At 40.9% G+C, this 17500-nt stretch overlaps 1 protein-coding gene and 1 long non-coding RNA gene across 3 annotated transcripts in view; both read left to right on the top strand.

Moving 5' to 3' along the window:
* Positions 1-187: 187 nt before the first annotated feature.
* Positions 188-2313, top strand: LOC117463721 (uncharacterized). The gene is made up of 4 exons (XR_004553966.2): positions 188-421; positions 590-664; positions 757-810; positions 988-2313. It is a non-coding gene; the product is annotated as an uncharacterized lncRNA (long non-coding RNA).
* A 1152-nt stretch (positions 2314-3465) lies between these two features.
* Positions 3466-17500, top strand: part of corin (corin, serine peptidase) — a 23707-nt gene continuing 9672 nt past the window's right edge. The window contains exons 1-11 of one of the 2 annotated variants that reach the window (XM_034106156.2): positions 3466-3575; positions 6123-6290; positions 10027-10341; positions 11690-11804; positions 11929-12030; positions 12450-12703; positions 12790-12903; positions 15242-15349; positions 16106-16216; positions 16920-17039; positions 17120-17200. In XM_034106156.2, the coding sequence (XP_033962047.1) occupies positions 3488-3575; positions 6123-6290; positions 10027-10341; positions 11690-11804; positions 11929-12030; positions 12450-12703; positions 12790-12903; positions 15242-15349; positions 16106-16216; positions 16920-17039; positions 17120-17200 (1576 nt within the window). In that variant the 5' untranslated portion in view covers positions 3466-3487. The remainder of the gene's footprint in view (positions 3576-6122; positions 6291-10026; positions 10342-11689; positions 11805-11928; positions 12031-12449; positions 12704-12789; positions 12904-15241; positions 15350-16105; positions 16217-16919; positions 17040-17119; positions 17201-17500) is intronic. The other variant, XM_034106157.2, reaches the window with a different exon arrangement.

Below are 17500 nucleotides of genomic sequence, written 5' to 3' on the forward strand. Positions count from 1 at the left end.
CACACAGTTGGAATAACAAACACGAGAAAGTGGACATTTATTTCTTCTGACGCTTCAGCAGATCCAGAATCCAGATGTCAGAGCTTCATCGGAGCTTCACGTTATGTTCACATGCTGTTGTATATTATTATAAAGTGCTGCATTGTATACAACATGACCTCCTACGTACCTCTTTCTGTAACTACGGATATACATTTTTTAGCTGGAGGTCGTGTTTATTTATTTGTGTTTCCTTCTCTGTCTTCATTCCGTTTCTGCCTCGCTGAGAACCACAGTCATTAAAGTGTGTGTGTGTCTATTGTGTGTGTGTGAGCAGCTGGCGTGTGGGCACCGCTGTAAGCAGGTGTGTCATCCAGGTGTGTGTGAGGAGACATGTCAGCAGAAGGTGAAGGTCAGGTGTCCCTGCAAGAGGATCAAGAAGGTACACACACACACACACACACACACACACACACACACACACACACACACACACACACACACACACACACTTCATAGCCTTGAGGCCCCGTATACATAAGTTAAATGTGTGTGTGTGTGTGTGTGTGTGTGTGTGTGTGTGTGTGTGTGTGTGTGTGTGTGTGTGCAGGAATTCTTGTGTTCAGATCAATGTGCGGTTCAGTGCGACGACGCCTGCAAAGACCAGAAGAAGAAAGTCAGCCAGGTATGTACACACACACACACACACACACACACACACACACCAACACCTGGACACACACTCACCAATATGTGTGTAACTGTGTGTGTGTTCAGGTGAAGGAGGCGGAGCTTAAAGCGGCTCAGGAGGAGGAGCAGAAGAAGCTTCAGGTGAGTCTGAACACACTTTTTATTATCTTAGCTTTTTTTTTAGAGGTAAACAATTCTGTGTTAAATCCTACGTTTTTTAATATATATAATCCCGTGGTCAAATTCTTAATAATTAAGAAATTACATTAAAAAAAGTAACTAATAATTAAGATATTTAAGGTGTTTTTGTGTTTTCAGGAGGAGCTGGAGGCGTTTGAGAAGCGCCAGCAGCGGGGGGGCAGGAGGAGTAAGAAGAGGGGGAGGAGGGGGGAGGTGGATGAGGAGGAGGGAGGAAGAGGAAGATGGGGGAAGGTCTTCCTCTATATCTTCGTACCGGTGGCCGGCGCTCTGATGTCCGCCGGAGCTTACTACCTCCTGAACGCACCGTGAGAAAAAAACATCGAAGCTGCCTCGTGGTTTATTCACCTCTCGACGAGTCTTCCTGTTTCTGACTTATTTCTTGGTTTTGGTTAGCGGTCGGGGAGCGAAAGCAGATCCATGAGACTTCCTTTAAACAATTTCTTTTGTAACGTTTCAAATATGTTAGGAAAAGACTAAATGTTTAATATTAAGGTGAAGTCAACAGGATAATCTGGGTTATTAACTTAACTTAAACCATTGAAAACTTTGTTGCCTCAATTTGACTTTCCTTTTAGTTCAGAATCTCCAAATATTGAATTGTTTATCTTCCTTTTTCAGACTTCAAATGATAAAGATCGGGGACTTAAAGCCGTTATCTTACACTCTTTAAATCCACCAGACTCCATTCATAACAATATTGTATCTTGTGTATCGCTGCCTAAATCACATTTTATAAACAAGTTAAAAATAGAAATTTTTCATAATATAAAGACTTTTTCCATTATTCTTAAAAACTAAATTGCCTTTAATTCATATAACGGCAAACATATACGTTTTTCTTATTAGTATTCTTTAATTACCAACGTAAAGAAAATTAGATAAAGATGCAATTAATTCAACAAGAAACGGATAAATATTACAGGCAGGAACGTTTTAAATATAGAACAAAGTTAAGGAAGTACAGAAATATTCAGTTAAGTTGAAATCTTACCATAAAGTTATAATGTTATTGTAAAACTGTAATATTATTTTTATTTCATGGAGTCTGGTAGATAAGGACGTCCCTTTAAACCACGCTAACGATCTCTTAGTTTTAAATGTAGTTTATTTTGGTGGGAAATTAGATAAAGGTGGATTTAAACTGTTTACCAGTGCCACACAAAAGAAGTATAAGATATCTAAACACTTTTATTTAAATGAACTTATAAATACTTAAAAATAAATAATGAAATCTTTACTTTAAGGTTAAATCGACGAAAATGTAATGAATTCTCACCTTTTCATTAATTAGTCATGTATCTGTATTATTTGGGCGTATTTTGACTTGTTTAGTTTTGACGATGCTTCCTTCAGATACAGAAACGTTATTTAAATTTGTGAAGTTCATTTTCATTTTTTCTGCCTTTTTTTTTTTAATACTGAAAAATAAAATGTATAGAAATATCAGTGTTGCATTATTTTATTTTTTTAATATATAATGATTCGTTTTTTCTGTAAGTTGTGTAACAGGAATTTAGCTGCAATGGGCGCTGTCCCTCGATAGAGCTGTAAAGAATTAAAGGTATTTAACGACATTTATTGGGACAAAACTACCTGATTGGATTATTAAAATCATTGATTAAGAGGCATATTTAGACACAAACAATACATTTAGCTGAATAAAAATCTGTATAAGTTGTAATTCTTAAATATTCTGCATTATTAACTAGGGATGTAGTGGGTATATATGTATGGGTCAAACTGTGCATTGTCTCTCCACCACTTCAAAAACAATACAGTTGTTGCCAAGAAGGTGAGGCTTATTGACAGAGATATAAATATACTGTTGGTACTTGTCAGTGTCTCTAGGTGTGTACATGTAGCCCTGCAAATACCATGTCCTTTTGTGTTATCTGTTGTTTTATGTTCATGTTGTAACCTACTTGCTGCCATGTTGGACAGGTCTACCTTGAAAAAGAGATTGATGATCAATGGGACCATCTGGCTAAATAAAGGTTTGGAAAAAAAAAAAAAATATTTTGAAAAAAAAAAACGCGGTACACTTTGTCAGTCTCACAACGCACTTGAGAGACATATATTTACCGCGATATTCGATATATTGTTACATCCCTATTATTAACTGTTCCTTTCATATTTGAAGGAAATTATTATATGGATTAATCGCACCACGTAAACAAATGGTCTAGTTTTATTTATTTGTTAAACATTTTTTAAAACTCGTTTTTTTTCACGTAAGAAAAACTCGACCAAGTTCAGTTTTATTGTCTTTTTATGATTTTTAAACTCACTTTTTATTTTTTGCATAACTGTACAATGTAAATCATCAAAAAAGCGTTTTATTTTTAAAATATATTTTTAAAATAACTGGAAATGTCAGGATGTCCTCACTGTGATGGTCTTAAAACGTGGTCCTCTTAAAGCCATAAAAACAAACACATATTTTTCAGGTAAAGTTGCGTAACCCAAAAAGTGTGTTTTGGGGATTTAAGACACGAGGCTCAAGTCCCAGCGTGCACTGGACTGTAAATTGGTCACGTGCAGACCACCTGAGGTGGGCGGAGACAAGTGTCTCGCGCTGGGTTAGTTCGGCGGCTGCTCTGGTGCTGCGGGCAGAAGGATGGTCTCGCGCTCAGCGGCGGGTCATGTTGTCCGCGAGCCGGGAGACCTGTCCGCGTGTCACCTTCAGCGGACCGGCTGCAGCACCGGTGAGTGTGTGTGTGTCCGTGTGTGTGTTTGTCCATGTGTGTGTGTCCGTGTGTGGGTGTGTGTCCTTCACTGCTCTGGTTCTCCGTCCTCTTTCTGTATCTGTACTTATATATACTGTATATTTCTGTTTTTATTTAAGAGTGTAGTCTCAATAACACCTCTTATATTTTGAATATCCTGCAGAAAACCCAGAAATGGAAACTCTTATTTAATGCAGTCGTGTATTTTATTTCAAACTAGAGCTGCAACACATTTTAACATTTAATGTATTCCTATTTACTCATTGCTATTTACAGCTTGCTGGATTTAGTTTCATATGGAAACCTTTAACTAAATGCATGACACATGACTTCAATTAATGCATTAATAACCTCATTGACTAGAATACAATTAGGATCTTTTGTAATAAATCTATAACTATAAAGACATTCAGACATGTTCTGCTGTTTATGCAATAAATATACCTGATGCATTATTAACATGTAGAAAACATTTATGATGAGGACTTTCTTCATCCCAAACTATAGGGTTGCATCTATTGATTATTATGCAGCTTATTGTCTGGATTTATTCCACTAAATGTTCCATCTTGCTATGTATAATTATTTCTTTGTAAACATCACATTTATGATTTGTATTATTATATATTCATGGTTGGATCGATAAACGTCCAATTCAGTTTCTCGAAGTTTTGAATCTCATAAAAATAAGATAAATCATATTAAAATGTTTTCCTGTTGATCAGCTTTATCCTAAACATCTCATAATCACCAGAAACCATTTCATACAACTGAGTAGAGTTAGATTTCTCTTTTAGTGAAGTAATAACTAAGTCTTAAATAAACAGTTTTCCAGCAAAAGGATTTATTTAATATACAGTTTTTTACGTGAAAGATACAGAAAAATATTAAAATTAAGTAAAAAACTGCTGCAACTAAAGATTATTTCACAATATACTTATCTGCCTATGTTTTGTATACATAGTATTGTCGATAAAAGGTCCACAAATAGTTAAAAATGCTGTTATAATATCCGACAGTAAAAGATAACGTAGAAAAACACAAGATATCAAGTCGAAGAAAAAGCATAAAATAATCAAATATAAGAAGCTGGAATCAGACTAACTTAAATCCTAAAATACTTTATTTAAAAATATCTTATATTCATTGATATATAAATATAAGTGATGCTTTGATATCACATTTTAATTAATCTGATTATGATAATGTTTTATTAGTGAAGAAGTATTTTTTTCTTATTCCCGGAAGCAAATTATGAATCATAAAGGGATGAATTTTGCATTTATTCATTTTTTTATTCCCTGTTTTTTTCATGATTAATTTAACGACTTCATTTATAAAGAAAATAAACCACAATACTTGTATCATACTGACATTATCGTTTGTGATTCCAAAATAAAAGCCTTGAGCCAAAAGGAATACAAGATATCCAGCTCTGTGTTTGTAAACGGCTTAAAATATTAATAATGACTGTGTGTGTGTTCAGGAAATCAATAAATCTTTGTATTGAACAGAAGCCAGAGTGTGTGTGTGTGTGTGTGTGTGTGTGTGTGTGTGTGTGTGTGTGTGTGTGTGTGTGTGTGTGTGTGTGTGTGTGTGTGTGTGTGTGTGTGTGTGTGTGTGTGTGTGTGTGTGTGTGTGTGTGTGTGTGTGTGTGTGTGTGTGTGTGTGTGTGTGTGTGTGTGTGTGTGTGTGTGTGTGTGTGTGTGTGTGTGTGTGTGTGTGTGTGTGTGTGTGTGTGTGTTTACAGGGAGTTGCTGTGTGGTGTCGAGTGTCGCTTTTAAAAATAACTCCTCAACGGAAATTCTGAGAGGACAGAAATCCCCCCCCAACACACACACACACACACCCACACACACACACACCCACACACACACACCCACACACATATTAAAAATAACCTGGGGTTTAAAGGGTCAGAGTGGCGTTCCCCGGACTCAGGCTCTTATTCTGTAAACACTGTTGGCGTCATACAGAATTCTACATTTGGGTTATTTAGCTTCCTTGCTAATGCTAATGCTAATGCTTATCATTTACGTTTCCCAAAAAGCTATGAAGCTCTCGAACCCATGAAAGCAACAACAAAACATACGTACACCGTTAGCTTTGCTCTGATTGGTAGAAACCAACATTTTAACAATGCTACATTTAGTCAGTTTGATGCTAAAGCTTTCCCGATGTTTGGTTAGACAACCGATACTTCATTTTAAAAAACAAAAAACGTTTATCACCTCGCAACAACAAAACCTAACCAAGTTAATGTTTGCATATAGAGGGATAAGTGTAAAATATATGTTGTGCCAGTAACAATAAGGCTCTCAACCAAAAACCGCTAACAACTAAAAGTACGTACACTGTTAGCTCTGCTCTGATTGGTTGAAACCAACATTTTAACGTATTTAAAAGCTAAAGTTAACTCCCAAAAAATAACAAAGTTTGTAAACTATAACAATTGCCAGGAAGCTAATGGATAAAAACAGCTAACGTTAATCACCAAACGTCAATAAAATATTCCTATTTTTCCAGATAAACCAGCTGTGTGTTTCCTGCAGACTCGTGGACCGGATGTCGGGATGGGCGTGGAGGCGTGTCCTCACAAGCTGGGCTCGACCAATCAGCTGCGACTCCTCCTCTTCATCCTGATCCCCACCATCAGCCTGCTGGCTGGCCTGCTGCTCGTCCTCGCACTCACAGGTACAGACACACTGATACATTAGCGTCTTTAAAGTCAGATTCACCTTTTTCAGAGCCTTCACAGGTACGTTTTTTAAAGGTCTCCTATTATACTATTTTTAGGCATATATTGAAGGTCTCGGATATTTAAAAAACATGTCTGTGTTGTGGTTTGCTCAAAATACCAAGCAGATCATGCATTTTAGACATCCCTCATATCCCTCTATTGGCGCATTTCCACTACACGGCCTCACTCGGCCTCGCTCGGTATGGCTAGGCCTCGTTAGGACTGGCTCACCTTATGGCGCATTGCCATTACAGTTTAGGAGCTGGGGTAGTATCTATAGTAACGCAGTGTAGGCGGAGCCGTGACGTCGCTGGTTTATTTCTGTCTGTAGGCCGTTGTTGTGAGTGTGGACGGTCGGAGCATATACTGCGTTAGCTTAGCCGACCTCCATTCAGAAAACACGTCTGTCTGCAGACTCAAAGCATTAATTCATGGTTTTTACTAACCGGTATCAGTGTGTTGTTACTTCGGCATCATTTAGAAACGTGTATTACAATTAAATCACGGTCAAATATGTTCATCTTGTTGTAGTTGTAGCCCCCTGGCCAGCGATTCTCTCTCTAGTTTAGCATACTCAGCCCGACTCCGCCTGGTTGTTCCTGGCCCTAGAACCACGATTTTATGGGGCCAGAAAAACTGTGAAATAGGACCCGCTAGTCGGAACTACGCTAAGTGGAAACGCAACCAAAAACGGACCCGCACGGGTAAAATGCGCTATATTTCAGCCTGTTCCAAAAGAGCTGATTCTGGGTCCGTAGCTTTAAAAAAAAAAAAAGAGTAGAACACATCAGGAGAACTCTCCCAGGAGAAACTCAGCTAAATGCTGCCGTGATGAAACTCCACATCCTGTTCCAAACCACATCAAGGATCCTCTCTGAAACAGGACGGATCTCAAACTCTCTCTCTCTCAGGTTTACCACAAGGTGACTTCCTTTTGACTTCCTGCTTCTTCACACACTCTCTCCAGCACAGGTTAGCTCTGAGTGTTAGCATGCTAATGTAAACACAGACCAGATTACTTCCAGAACACGTCTCATTGTTTCTGACAGCAACGTTTCTGATTGGCCCGTGGGGGTAAAGCCCGCCCACATTTTAGTAATGAGGTCATGACGCAGCAAATCTGGATCAGCTCCGTTGTTCCCCGTTTTTAGAGACGTGGGTACGGAGGAGAAGAGAGAGGGGTTTGTTTCACTTTGAGAGTCTCCTGACACACCGGGGACACATGGGACACACCGGGGACACATGGTGACACACCAGGGGGGGACCGGGGACACACTGGACACACACCGGGGACACATTGTGACACACCAGGGGGGGGCGGTGACACACCGGACACACACCGGACACACACCGGACACACATGGTGACACACATGGTGACACACCAGGGGGGGGACCGGGGACACTCCAGGGACACACCGGGGACACACCGGGGACACATGGTGACACACCAGGGGGGGACGGTGACACCCCGGGGGGGGCGGGGGGACACCGGGGATACACCGGGGGGGGGGGACCTGGGACACATGGTGATGTCGAGAAGACATCAAAAAGTGACCTTTGCATGATAGGAGACCTTTGAAGTCTGAATCACCTGGAACTGCTCCTAAACGTAGCTGCCTTAGCATCGCCTCATTTAATGTTGGTACTTTGTCGGGTGACGCATTTTATGTCGTAGAAAAGAACGTTCAAATCTCTTCAGTTTGTTGTTGTTTTCTGACTAAACTGGATAAACATGAGCGAAGGGTTTTAGGATTGATGGTGTGTAGGAGGAGAGATGACACATTGTGTGTGTGTGTCCATGTGTCCTCTGGTCACCATGACAGCGTCCCCTCGGCCAATCAGAGGCTGAGTTACAGACATTCACTGAAAGAATTTCAAATATTTACACTGGTAGTAAAACTGCAGCTCTTTACGTCCTCCTTTATTCTGGTTAGGGTTATTACTCCTCTTCCTCTTCCTCTTCCTCCATCTGGACTTCCCTCTTCTTCTCCTTTATCTTCCTCTGCGCTTCATTCCTTTCCTTTCTCCATTTATTTTAATTGATTTATTATTTATTTTTCCTTCTGTTGTTGTTTTTTTCGACATTATTTTCTATTTTATTTATTTTTATTTCTGTGTTCTCTCTCTTTTTGTAAAACATTTTCTACATTATTTAGCATTCTATTTGTATCTTCTTTCTTGTTTATATAATGTGTTGTTGTCTTTGTTTGTGTTTTCCTTTTCTAAATATTTCATAGTCTTTGAAACTCTCGGGACGCAGAAACATTTATTGTGTTTCTCAGCGTGAGCTTTCTCTCTTTCAGCCTCCCTTCATCTGCAGCTGCTTTCTGTTGATTCCTCCACGACTCATCTCACACACACACACACACACACACACACACACACACACACACACACACACACACACACCACACACACACACACAACACACACACACACACACACACACACACACACACACACACACACACACACCACACACACACACACACACACACACACACACACACACACACACACACACACACACACACACACACACACACACACACACACACACACACACACACTCACATACAGACACACACACACACACGTATACATCACTTCAGGGGACATTACATTGACTAAAGGCCCTGACACACCAACCCGATTTTGGGAGTCAGAGGCCGTCAGAGGCTGTCGGGCATTCGCGGCGCCGTAGTCAGGTTGGTGTGTCCCGCACCGTCGACCGTGACACGCCTTATTTGGACTGCCAGACCCGATGCATGGCCGATTCAACATGTTGAATCGGCCATGCATCGGGTCTGGCAGTCGGACCAAATAATCACTCTGATTGGCTGTTCAGCTAGCGAATCAGTGCATGAGACGAAGACCTGCTCATCACCTTGATCCAGGAGAGGCCAGCTCTGTATGATATTACGGAGAAAAGATACTCTTCTTCTTCTCTGTCTTCCGGTTGTTGCCTCTTTTGAATGACGAATACACACTGCCGCCGCCTGCTGGTAAGGAGAGTTATTGCCACTCATGCACTGAAGTCGGTGCGGTGTGTTCCCGTGCTACACATGGCCAAAACGCAGGAGAACACGGCCAGGCAACAGCCGACTTCAGCGTGGGCTAGTCCTCTGGTGACTGCTTGGTGTGTCAGGGCCTTTACATGCATTTCCTGGAGACTTATCCTAACCTTAACCATAACCAACACATGCCTAACCCCAACCCTTAACATTACCCTTAACATTACCCTTAACCTTACCCTAATTAAGTCTTCACCCTAAAATTAATGATCCCCCTCATGGGGACCTCCATTTTGTCCCCATAAGGGAGGCGAGTCCCCACACGTGACTGTGTAAACAGATGTAGGTCCCCACAAGTATAGTAATGCTAGACACACACACACACACACACACACACACACACACACACACACACACACACACACACACACACACACACACACACACACACACACACACACACCATTAAGCAGCTGATGGTGTGTGAAGTCTTCAGATGTCTTAGTTTTCCTCCGTCTTGCTTCTCAGTTTTTCCCCTTAATATATTAAATATATTTAATCTGATGTCCCGCCCCTTAGCCTGATCATCTTGTTGTCATACCTCTCTGTGGTTGGCTCAGAGCTGTGAGAGCTGTGATGTAATTGGCTGGATTCTTCTTCTTTTTCTTCTTCAGGTATATTTGGCGGCGGCGTCCCCCTCTCCTCCCCGAAACCCATCGCCGACAGCGACCCCGGCTACCATGGCAACAGCACAAGCGCCTCCCCCTCCATGGAGACGGAAAACGTTACAAACTCTTTACGAAACTTTAGCGAAGGAAACGTCACGGCGTACGATGTTAGCGTTAGCCCCGCCGCCACCGCTACTTCCTACTCCTCATCCTCTCAGGCCACGCCCACTCAGCCCTACACAACGACTCCTGATTGGCTGACATCTGTGACATCACTCAGCACCGCCTGGCCAATCAGCAGCACAGCAGCGACGGAATCAGGTACAGGAAGCAGCAGGGGCTCATGGGAAATTTAGTTTTTTTGTATCACACACAAATGGAATCAATGAAATAGTGATATTTAAAAATAATAATAAACGGGAAACAATTGATGCCGGGAGGTTCTGGGAAATATAGTCCTAAAGTGTTTTTGTTTTTGTCTCGCCAGTATAGCGCTGTCGTCTTTGTTTCACCACACGGAATGTGTTTTGTATTAATTATAGGTTTTTTATTAATGTTTTATTTAATTTTCAGTTATTATTCTCCCTCCATTTCCTTTTTTTTCATTCTTAGTTTTTACTTGAATTTCTTTTTAATTTAATTCTCACATTTTAGTATTATTATTTGTATTTATTCAGTGGTATCTCTGCTGAGTCATGGAGGCATTATTTATATTTGTTGTGAGTTTTAAATCTGAACTTCGATGACACAGTAATTCATTTAAAAAATAAATAACGCAAGTACTCGATTTACAGCCAGTATTTGAAGTGTTTTTCAAAATAAAAGTCCCGTGAAATCTTTAGGCTAAACTCACATTTATTAGATTTTTTGTCCAGATATTTGGATTCAACATAGATGATGCTGCAGTTTTCATGTCCTTGAAAAACTACAAATCCCACAATCCTCTGTGGTCTCTTATCTTTCTGCCAAAAAACGTCTCCATCACTGCAGAACAGACGACGAGTCTGAGCTGAATCCAGATCTACTGTCCTCTAATGTCCTCAGAGTGTGTGTGTGTGTGTGTGTGTGTGTGTGTGTGTGTGTGTGTGTGTGTGTTTAAAGATTCTCCTCGTCTCTTTGTCTGTCCTCTGTGTCTCTTTCTCTCTGTATTAAAAGTCGAGGTGAATGCTAATGAGCTACAGACTGTCCTGTCCTCTGATTGGACGCTGGGCGGTCACCTGACTCGTGCCGCGTCTCAGTTCGCGTACTTTTGTGTTTACTCAAGCTATTCTAGGTGCATTAGTATAATCAATATGCTCTATGACTACTCTCTACCTGTATTCTCGTTTTCAAACATTTATTCAGATTTTGTAAAAACGAATACATTTTGACTTTCACTTTACACAAATGACCTTAAAGTTTAACCATTTCTTAATTTGACGTCTCATCTCACGTGGTTTCAAATATTGCTTCATTTATTTTTCGAATATTATTATTAATATATTATTATTATATTGTTGAATTGCAGTACTTTGTAACAATCAGTTGTTTTAAATGACATCATGGTACCTTTAAAAAAATGCGGAATACACTTTTTTTTAAATGACCTTTTAAAATAAATCCCCCTTTTTTTTTACGAATCACAACATTTTCAAAAATGATCTGACTGTAAAAACATGAACGTCCTCAGCTGTGTGTCAGCTGATCGATGAGCCTCAGTGCAACAACATGCTGCCCTACAACCTCACCTGGCTGTCCTCCTCCGTCGCTGTGGTGAAGAGCTCCGAGGTCGACATGTTGCTACGGTAACCACACCCAAAACACACCTGTTGACACCCAAAAATACACCAAAAATGTGTGGGAGATTTTTTTTTTTATAGAATATTTTTAGGAATGATTTGTAATGTTTTTTATTGGACTGCGCTGCAGGTTCTTCGGCTACCTGAGCAGGTTGTCGTGTTATCGGCACATCATGCTGTTCGGCTGTTCTCTGGCGCTCCCAGAATGCATCGCTGACACTTCGCACAACAGGTGAGACATCAGACGGAAAACTAAACATGGACGCAAGTGTTACGTAGTGATGTCACTGTGTTCCAGAAGTAAACAAAGGGGTGAAGGAGCTTATTGTAAAGATGACAGATGGAGAGCATTCTGGAAATGTAGGCATCACTTTGAGCTAGTTATAAAAGTATTTATTGCATATTAAAATCACACTATTGCTCCATATGCGTCTCAGCTGTTCACACTGTAAGTGAGACGTGTGTGTGTGTGTGTGTGTGTGTGTGTGTGTGTGTGTGTGTGTGTGTGTGTGTGTGTGTGTGTGTGTGTGTGTGTGTGTGTGTGTGTGTGTGTGTGTGTGTGTGTGTGTGTGTGTGTGTGTGTGTGTGTGTGTGTGTGTGTGTGTGTGTGTGTGTGTGTGTGTGTGTGTGTGTGTGTGTGTGTGTGTGTAGACGGGTCCTGCTGCCCTGCTTCTCGTTCTGCGAGGCGGCGAGGGAAGGTTGTGAACCTGTCCTTCAGATGTTTAACGCCTCGTGGCCCGACTTCCTGCGCTGCTCTCAGTTCAGCAACACAACCTTCGCTTTACCTTCATCATCTTCCTCATCACCTTCATCATCGTCTTCATCACCATCATCATCGCCCACGGCAACAGAAGTCCCCGCCACTCATTCCTGTTACACACCGAGACAGATCAAAGGGAAACCATGTGAGTAAAAAAAACCACATTTATTTGTATTGTATGCTCTGAACTGATGACATCACTGCTCCTCCCTCTCTCTGATTGATCGGCAGCTCTGTGCGGCGTGAACGACCACTTCCTGTGCGCGACGGGGATTTGCGTCCCCCAAAAACTGGTGTGTAACGGCTACAACGACTGCGACGACTGGAGCGACGAAACACACTGCGGTGAGACATGTTTTAGTTTTATGCGTTGTGGGGTCCACTGTTTTTATAAGAGTCTTGTGGGGACGTACAAGTCATTACAATGTAAATCGGAAAACCCCGTGGAGGTTTGGGGAGAACACTCAGATCTTTGTGCTATAAAGACACAGAACAGATTATTATGAACTAACATTTATTTCATTTATAAAGTTGCATTTTACTCTAAGAGATTTAGTGGACTGCAAAATAATAAAATATAAACAAAAAATAACATTCTTCCAGACTGTATCTAAGGTCGAGTAAATATGAACTAATACAAAATAAAAAAGGTCGAACAAAGAAGAATTTGTGGATAACTTGAAGAGTAAATGAAAAAGTTGAATACAGGTATTTGAATAAAACAATTAAAACAATCTGATAATAATAATAATAATATTTCTATATTTTTAAGTTTATTCTAGTTTTTTAAACGTTTAAAATGACTGTAATAAACCAAACATAGCTTCATTGTAATGGGAAGTCTTTAAAGAAAAACGGTGGTACATTTTTACGCCCGTTGTCGTGGCGACGATGTGATTGATTGGCCGACGGCGGCGGCGAGAGTTCCGGAACTCTGAGCGGTCGTCAAGGTGACGAGAGAACACTTCCAGCCTATAGGAGAGCAGATTGTAAAGAGAGAGAGTTCCATCTCTTTGTTCTGATAATGTCTCGCGCCCTCTCGCTGACCTCTGACGATGTTTCTTCTCTTTAACGTCGACATGCTACCACTGGCTCAGATAACGAAGAACAACTAAACAAGTTACCATAGCAATTCAAACACTGAGTAAGTGCATTGAACAAATCAATGACTGGATGTGTCAGAACTTTCTCCAATTAAACAAAGATAAAACTGAGGTAATGGTTTTTGGAGCCAAGGCAGAACGTATAAAAGTTAGCGCTGAGCTTCAGTCTGCAATGTTCAAAACAACAGATAAAGCCAGAAATCTAGGTGTAGTCATGGACTCTGACCTGAGTTTCAACAGTCACATTAAAACAGTTACTAAATCAGCCTGCTATCACCTAAAGAACATATCTAGGATTAAAAGACTAATGTCACAGCAGGATCTGGAGACACGTGTCCATGCCTTTATCTTCAGTCGACTGGACTACTGCAAAGGTGTCTTCACAGGTCTCACTAAAACATCTATGAGGAAGCTGCAGCTGATTCAGAACGCCGCTGCTCGAGTCCTCACTGACACTAAGAAAGTGGATCACATCACCCCTGTTCTGAAGTCTTTACACTGGCTTCCTGTGTGTCAAAGAATAGATTTCTAAATACTGCTGCTGGTTTATAAAGCACTGAATGGTTTAGGCCCAGAATACATTTCTGACCTCCTGCTAAATGATGAACCATCCAGATCTCTCAGGTCTTCAGGGACTGGTCAGCTTCCTGTCCCCAGAGACAGATCTCTCAGGTCTTCAGGGACTGGTCAGCTTCCTGTCCCCAGAGACAGATCTCTCAGGTCTTCAGGGACTGGTCAGCTTTCTGTCCCCAGAGACAGATCTCTCAGGTCTTCAGGGACTGGTCAGCTTCCTGTCCCCAGAGACAGATCTCTCAGGTCTTCAGGGACTGGTCAGCTTTCCGTCCCCAGAGTCAGAACTAAACATGGAGAAGCAGCGTTCAGTTATTATGCTCCAAGTATCTGGAACAAACTCCCAGAAACCTGCAGGTCCGCTGCAACTCTGACTACTTTTAAATCCAGCAAGAAGACTTTTCTTTTTTTCGCTGCTTTTAATTGAACTGTTCATATCTTAGACTGCACTGTAACTTTTATCTTTTAATATTTCTTTTATTAGCTTTTCTTTTTAATGACTGATTTTAAATGCCATTTTCTTAATGTCTTTCATTTTTTGTAAAGCACTTTGAATTGCCTTGTGTTGAAAAGTGCTGTATAAATAAACTTGCCTTGCCTTCGGAACAAAAAACATCAAAGAGAAGGAAAAAACGAGGGATAAAAGAGGGACGGTATTGTTGTCGCACGATAAAATAATGAGACGAAAAACAAAAAAAGACGAATAAGAACGATTTAGGACTGAAGTTAGTTGCCATTTTGTAGTAGCTCTAGAAAAATCGGAAAACAAAATATATATGTGAAAGTTATAGAAACATTTCTGAAAACATGTGTGCAGAACGTTAAAGAAAATAATCACAAAAAATCACAAGGTCCAAAAAATGTATGAAGATTCATTTGAAACATTTACTTCATGAAAACTAAAACACACATGTGATAAAGGCCCAGGGTCGAAGATGAAGGGTTTAGATGTTCATATGGAACTGAGGATCAGAGGCGGAGTCTGAATGTGAATACATGTTGTCTTTCAGTTTGTTCAGAGTCTGAGTTTCGCTGTAACACCGGTCGCTGTATCTCTCCGGAGCGGCTCTGTGACCAATATGATGACTGTGGAGACCTGAGCGACGAACTCAGCTGTGGTACACACACACACACACACACACACACACACACACACACACACACACACACACACACACACACACACACACACACACACACACACACACACACACACACACACACACACACACACACACACACACACACACACACACACACACACACACACACACACACACACATTAATACACACAGTAAAACACACTTTTAGTGACGCATGTTAAGCAGCAAGGGAATCCACCACCTGTCTTATCTGCCAACACACACACACACACACACACACACACACACACACACACACACACACACACACACACACACACACACACACACACACACACACACACACACACAGTATCATGTTTTTTGTGTCTGTCAGCTGTTAATCTGCTCCCAACAAGGAGTGCTTTTATTTTGGTGGACGGCTCCTCTAAAAGTTTAAGATTCACTTAAATAACTTTAAATGATATCCGTTGTAAAGTTAAATGTGGTTATTTATGAAAATAGTAGCTTAGTATTGTATTTAAAGACAAAGAAAGCTTAAGGATAACATGTTAAAGTGAAAACAGTTACTTCGTACATGGTTTTGAGATGTTATTAAAACACAGAATACGATCAACGTAAAACAAACAACACTATAATGTTATGTGTGTGTGTGTGTGTGTGTGTGTGTGTGTGTGTGTGTGTGTGTGTGTGTGTGTGTGTGTGTGTGTGTGTGTGTGTGTGTGTGTGTGTGTGTGTGTGTGTGTGTGTGTGTGTGTGTGTGTGTTCAGTGTGTAACCTGTCTCTGGAGCACCGCTGTGGTGACGGACGCTGTGTGTCCAGAGACTGGCTCTGTGACGGAGACCACGACTGTCTGGACAAGAGCGACGAGGTCAACTGCTGTGAGTGAAAGTAAAAACGTATCATCAGAAATATATAAAAACTGCGATTAGGCGCCGTGATCAAGACGCTGAAAATGTAAATGTATTGAACTGAAACACACGTTGTTTTATAGGGAAGCCACATCTAGATTATTTACAGCACTTGCCGTTTGTGAGAGGAATGCATTTGAAACTTTAGATAACATCTTATGAATCAAAATGATGGAAGTAGTTAAAGGAGCTTGTGGAGAAACTAGGATGGAAACTATGAAGTGTGGAGGAGATGAACAGAACATCTGGTGCTTACAAGCCGCTCCAGCTTGTTTGTATTCGTCAATGTTCATCAAATATGAAGATAATACATCTGACAGTTTCCTCTGAGAGAAACTGTCAGACGTTCTGAGTCACCGATGAGTCACTGACTTTGAGAGCAACAACAGAATAAAGCCGCGCAGCGTCAGGCTGTTATTCCTGCAGTCAGTTCAGCTTCTGACGCTCCGTCAAAATACCCCTGGACAAAATGAGCATTTGAAAAAATGATTCATGTTTGTTTTTTGTTAAATTGACTTTCTTTGTTGAGTTGAACTCGTTCGCGTCGCTCTTCCTTTGTGTGTCGTTTCTTGAAAGCAGGGTTTTAAAAAAGCTAAACACCAACAAAGGAATACTCGTGTTTCAGAACAAACATACCAATTAAGTGTGTGTGTGTGTGTGTGTGTGTGTGTAGCGTGTGAGAGTCAGGGTCTGATGGAGTGTCGGAACGGAGCTTGTATCCCGTCGGCGTTTCGATGTGATGGCGAAGACGACTGTAAGGACGGCAGCGACGAAGAGCACTGCAGCAAAGAGAGTGAGACACCTGTCTGTCTGAACACCTGTCTCACCTGTCGTCTTCTTCTGTGGTTCTGATTGGTTCGGTGTGTTTTCCAGATCAGGGTATGTGTCCTCCCGGTCAGCCCAGCTGTATTTCCACTTCCTCCTGCGACCCTCAGAACAACAACAGTAACTGCAGTAGGTCCTCACTTTGATTTAAAAACTAAACAAGGGTCCCCACTATGGCACTTAAACAGGATCATTCAATTGGTTTGTGTTTAACTACATACTATATATTATTAATGATAGCTTTTAGTGAATTGAAAATATAAATGTTTAGGTATTTGTTCTTGGATTTTCTGCAATAACTGCAGTAGGTCCTCACTTTGATGTAAAAAATACATGCTCCCCACTACGACACATAAACATGAATATTTGACTTTTTGTATACATTACACATCAGGTATTCACAATGTGTAATTAATACACTATTACAAT

This window comes from Pseudochaenichthys georgianus, chromosome 18 (genome assembly GCF_902827115.2).
Source record: "Pseudochaenichthys georgianus chromosome 18, fPseGeo1.2, whole genome shotgun sequence".
NCBI classification, from domain to species: domain Eukaryota; kingdom Metazoa; phylum Chordata; class Actinopteri; order Perciformes; family Channichthyidae; genus Pseudochaenichthys; species Pseudochaenichthys georgianus.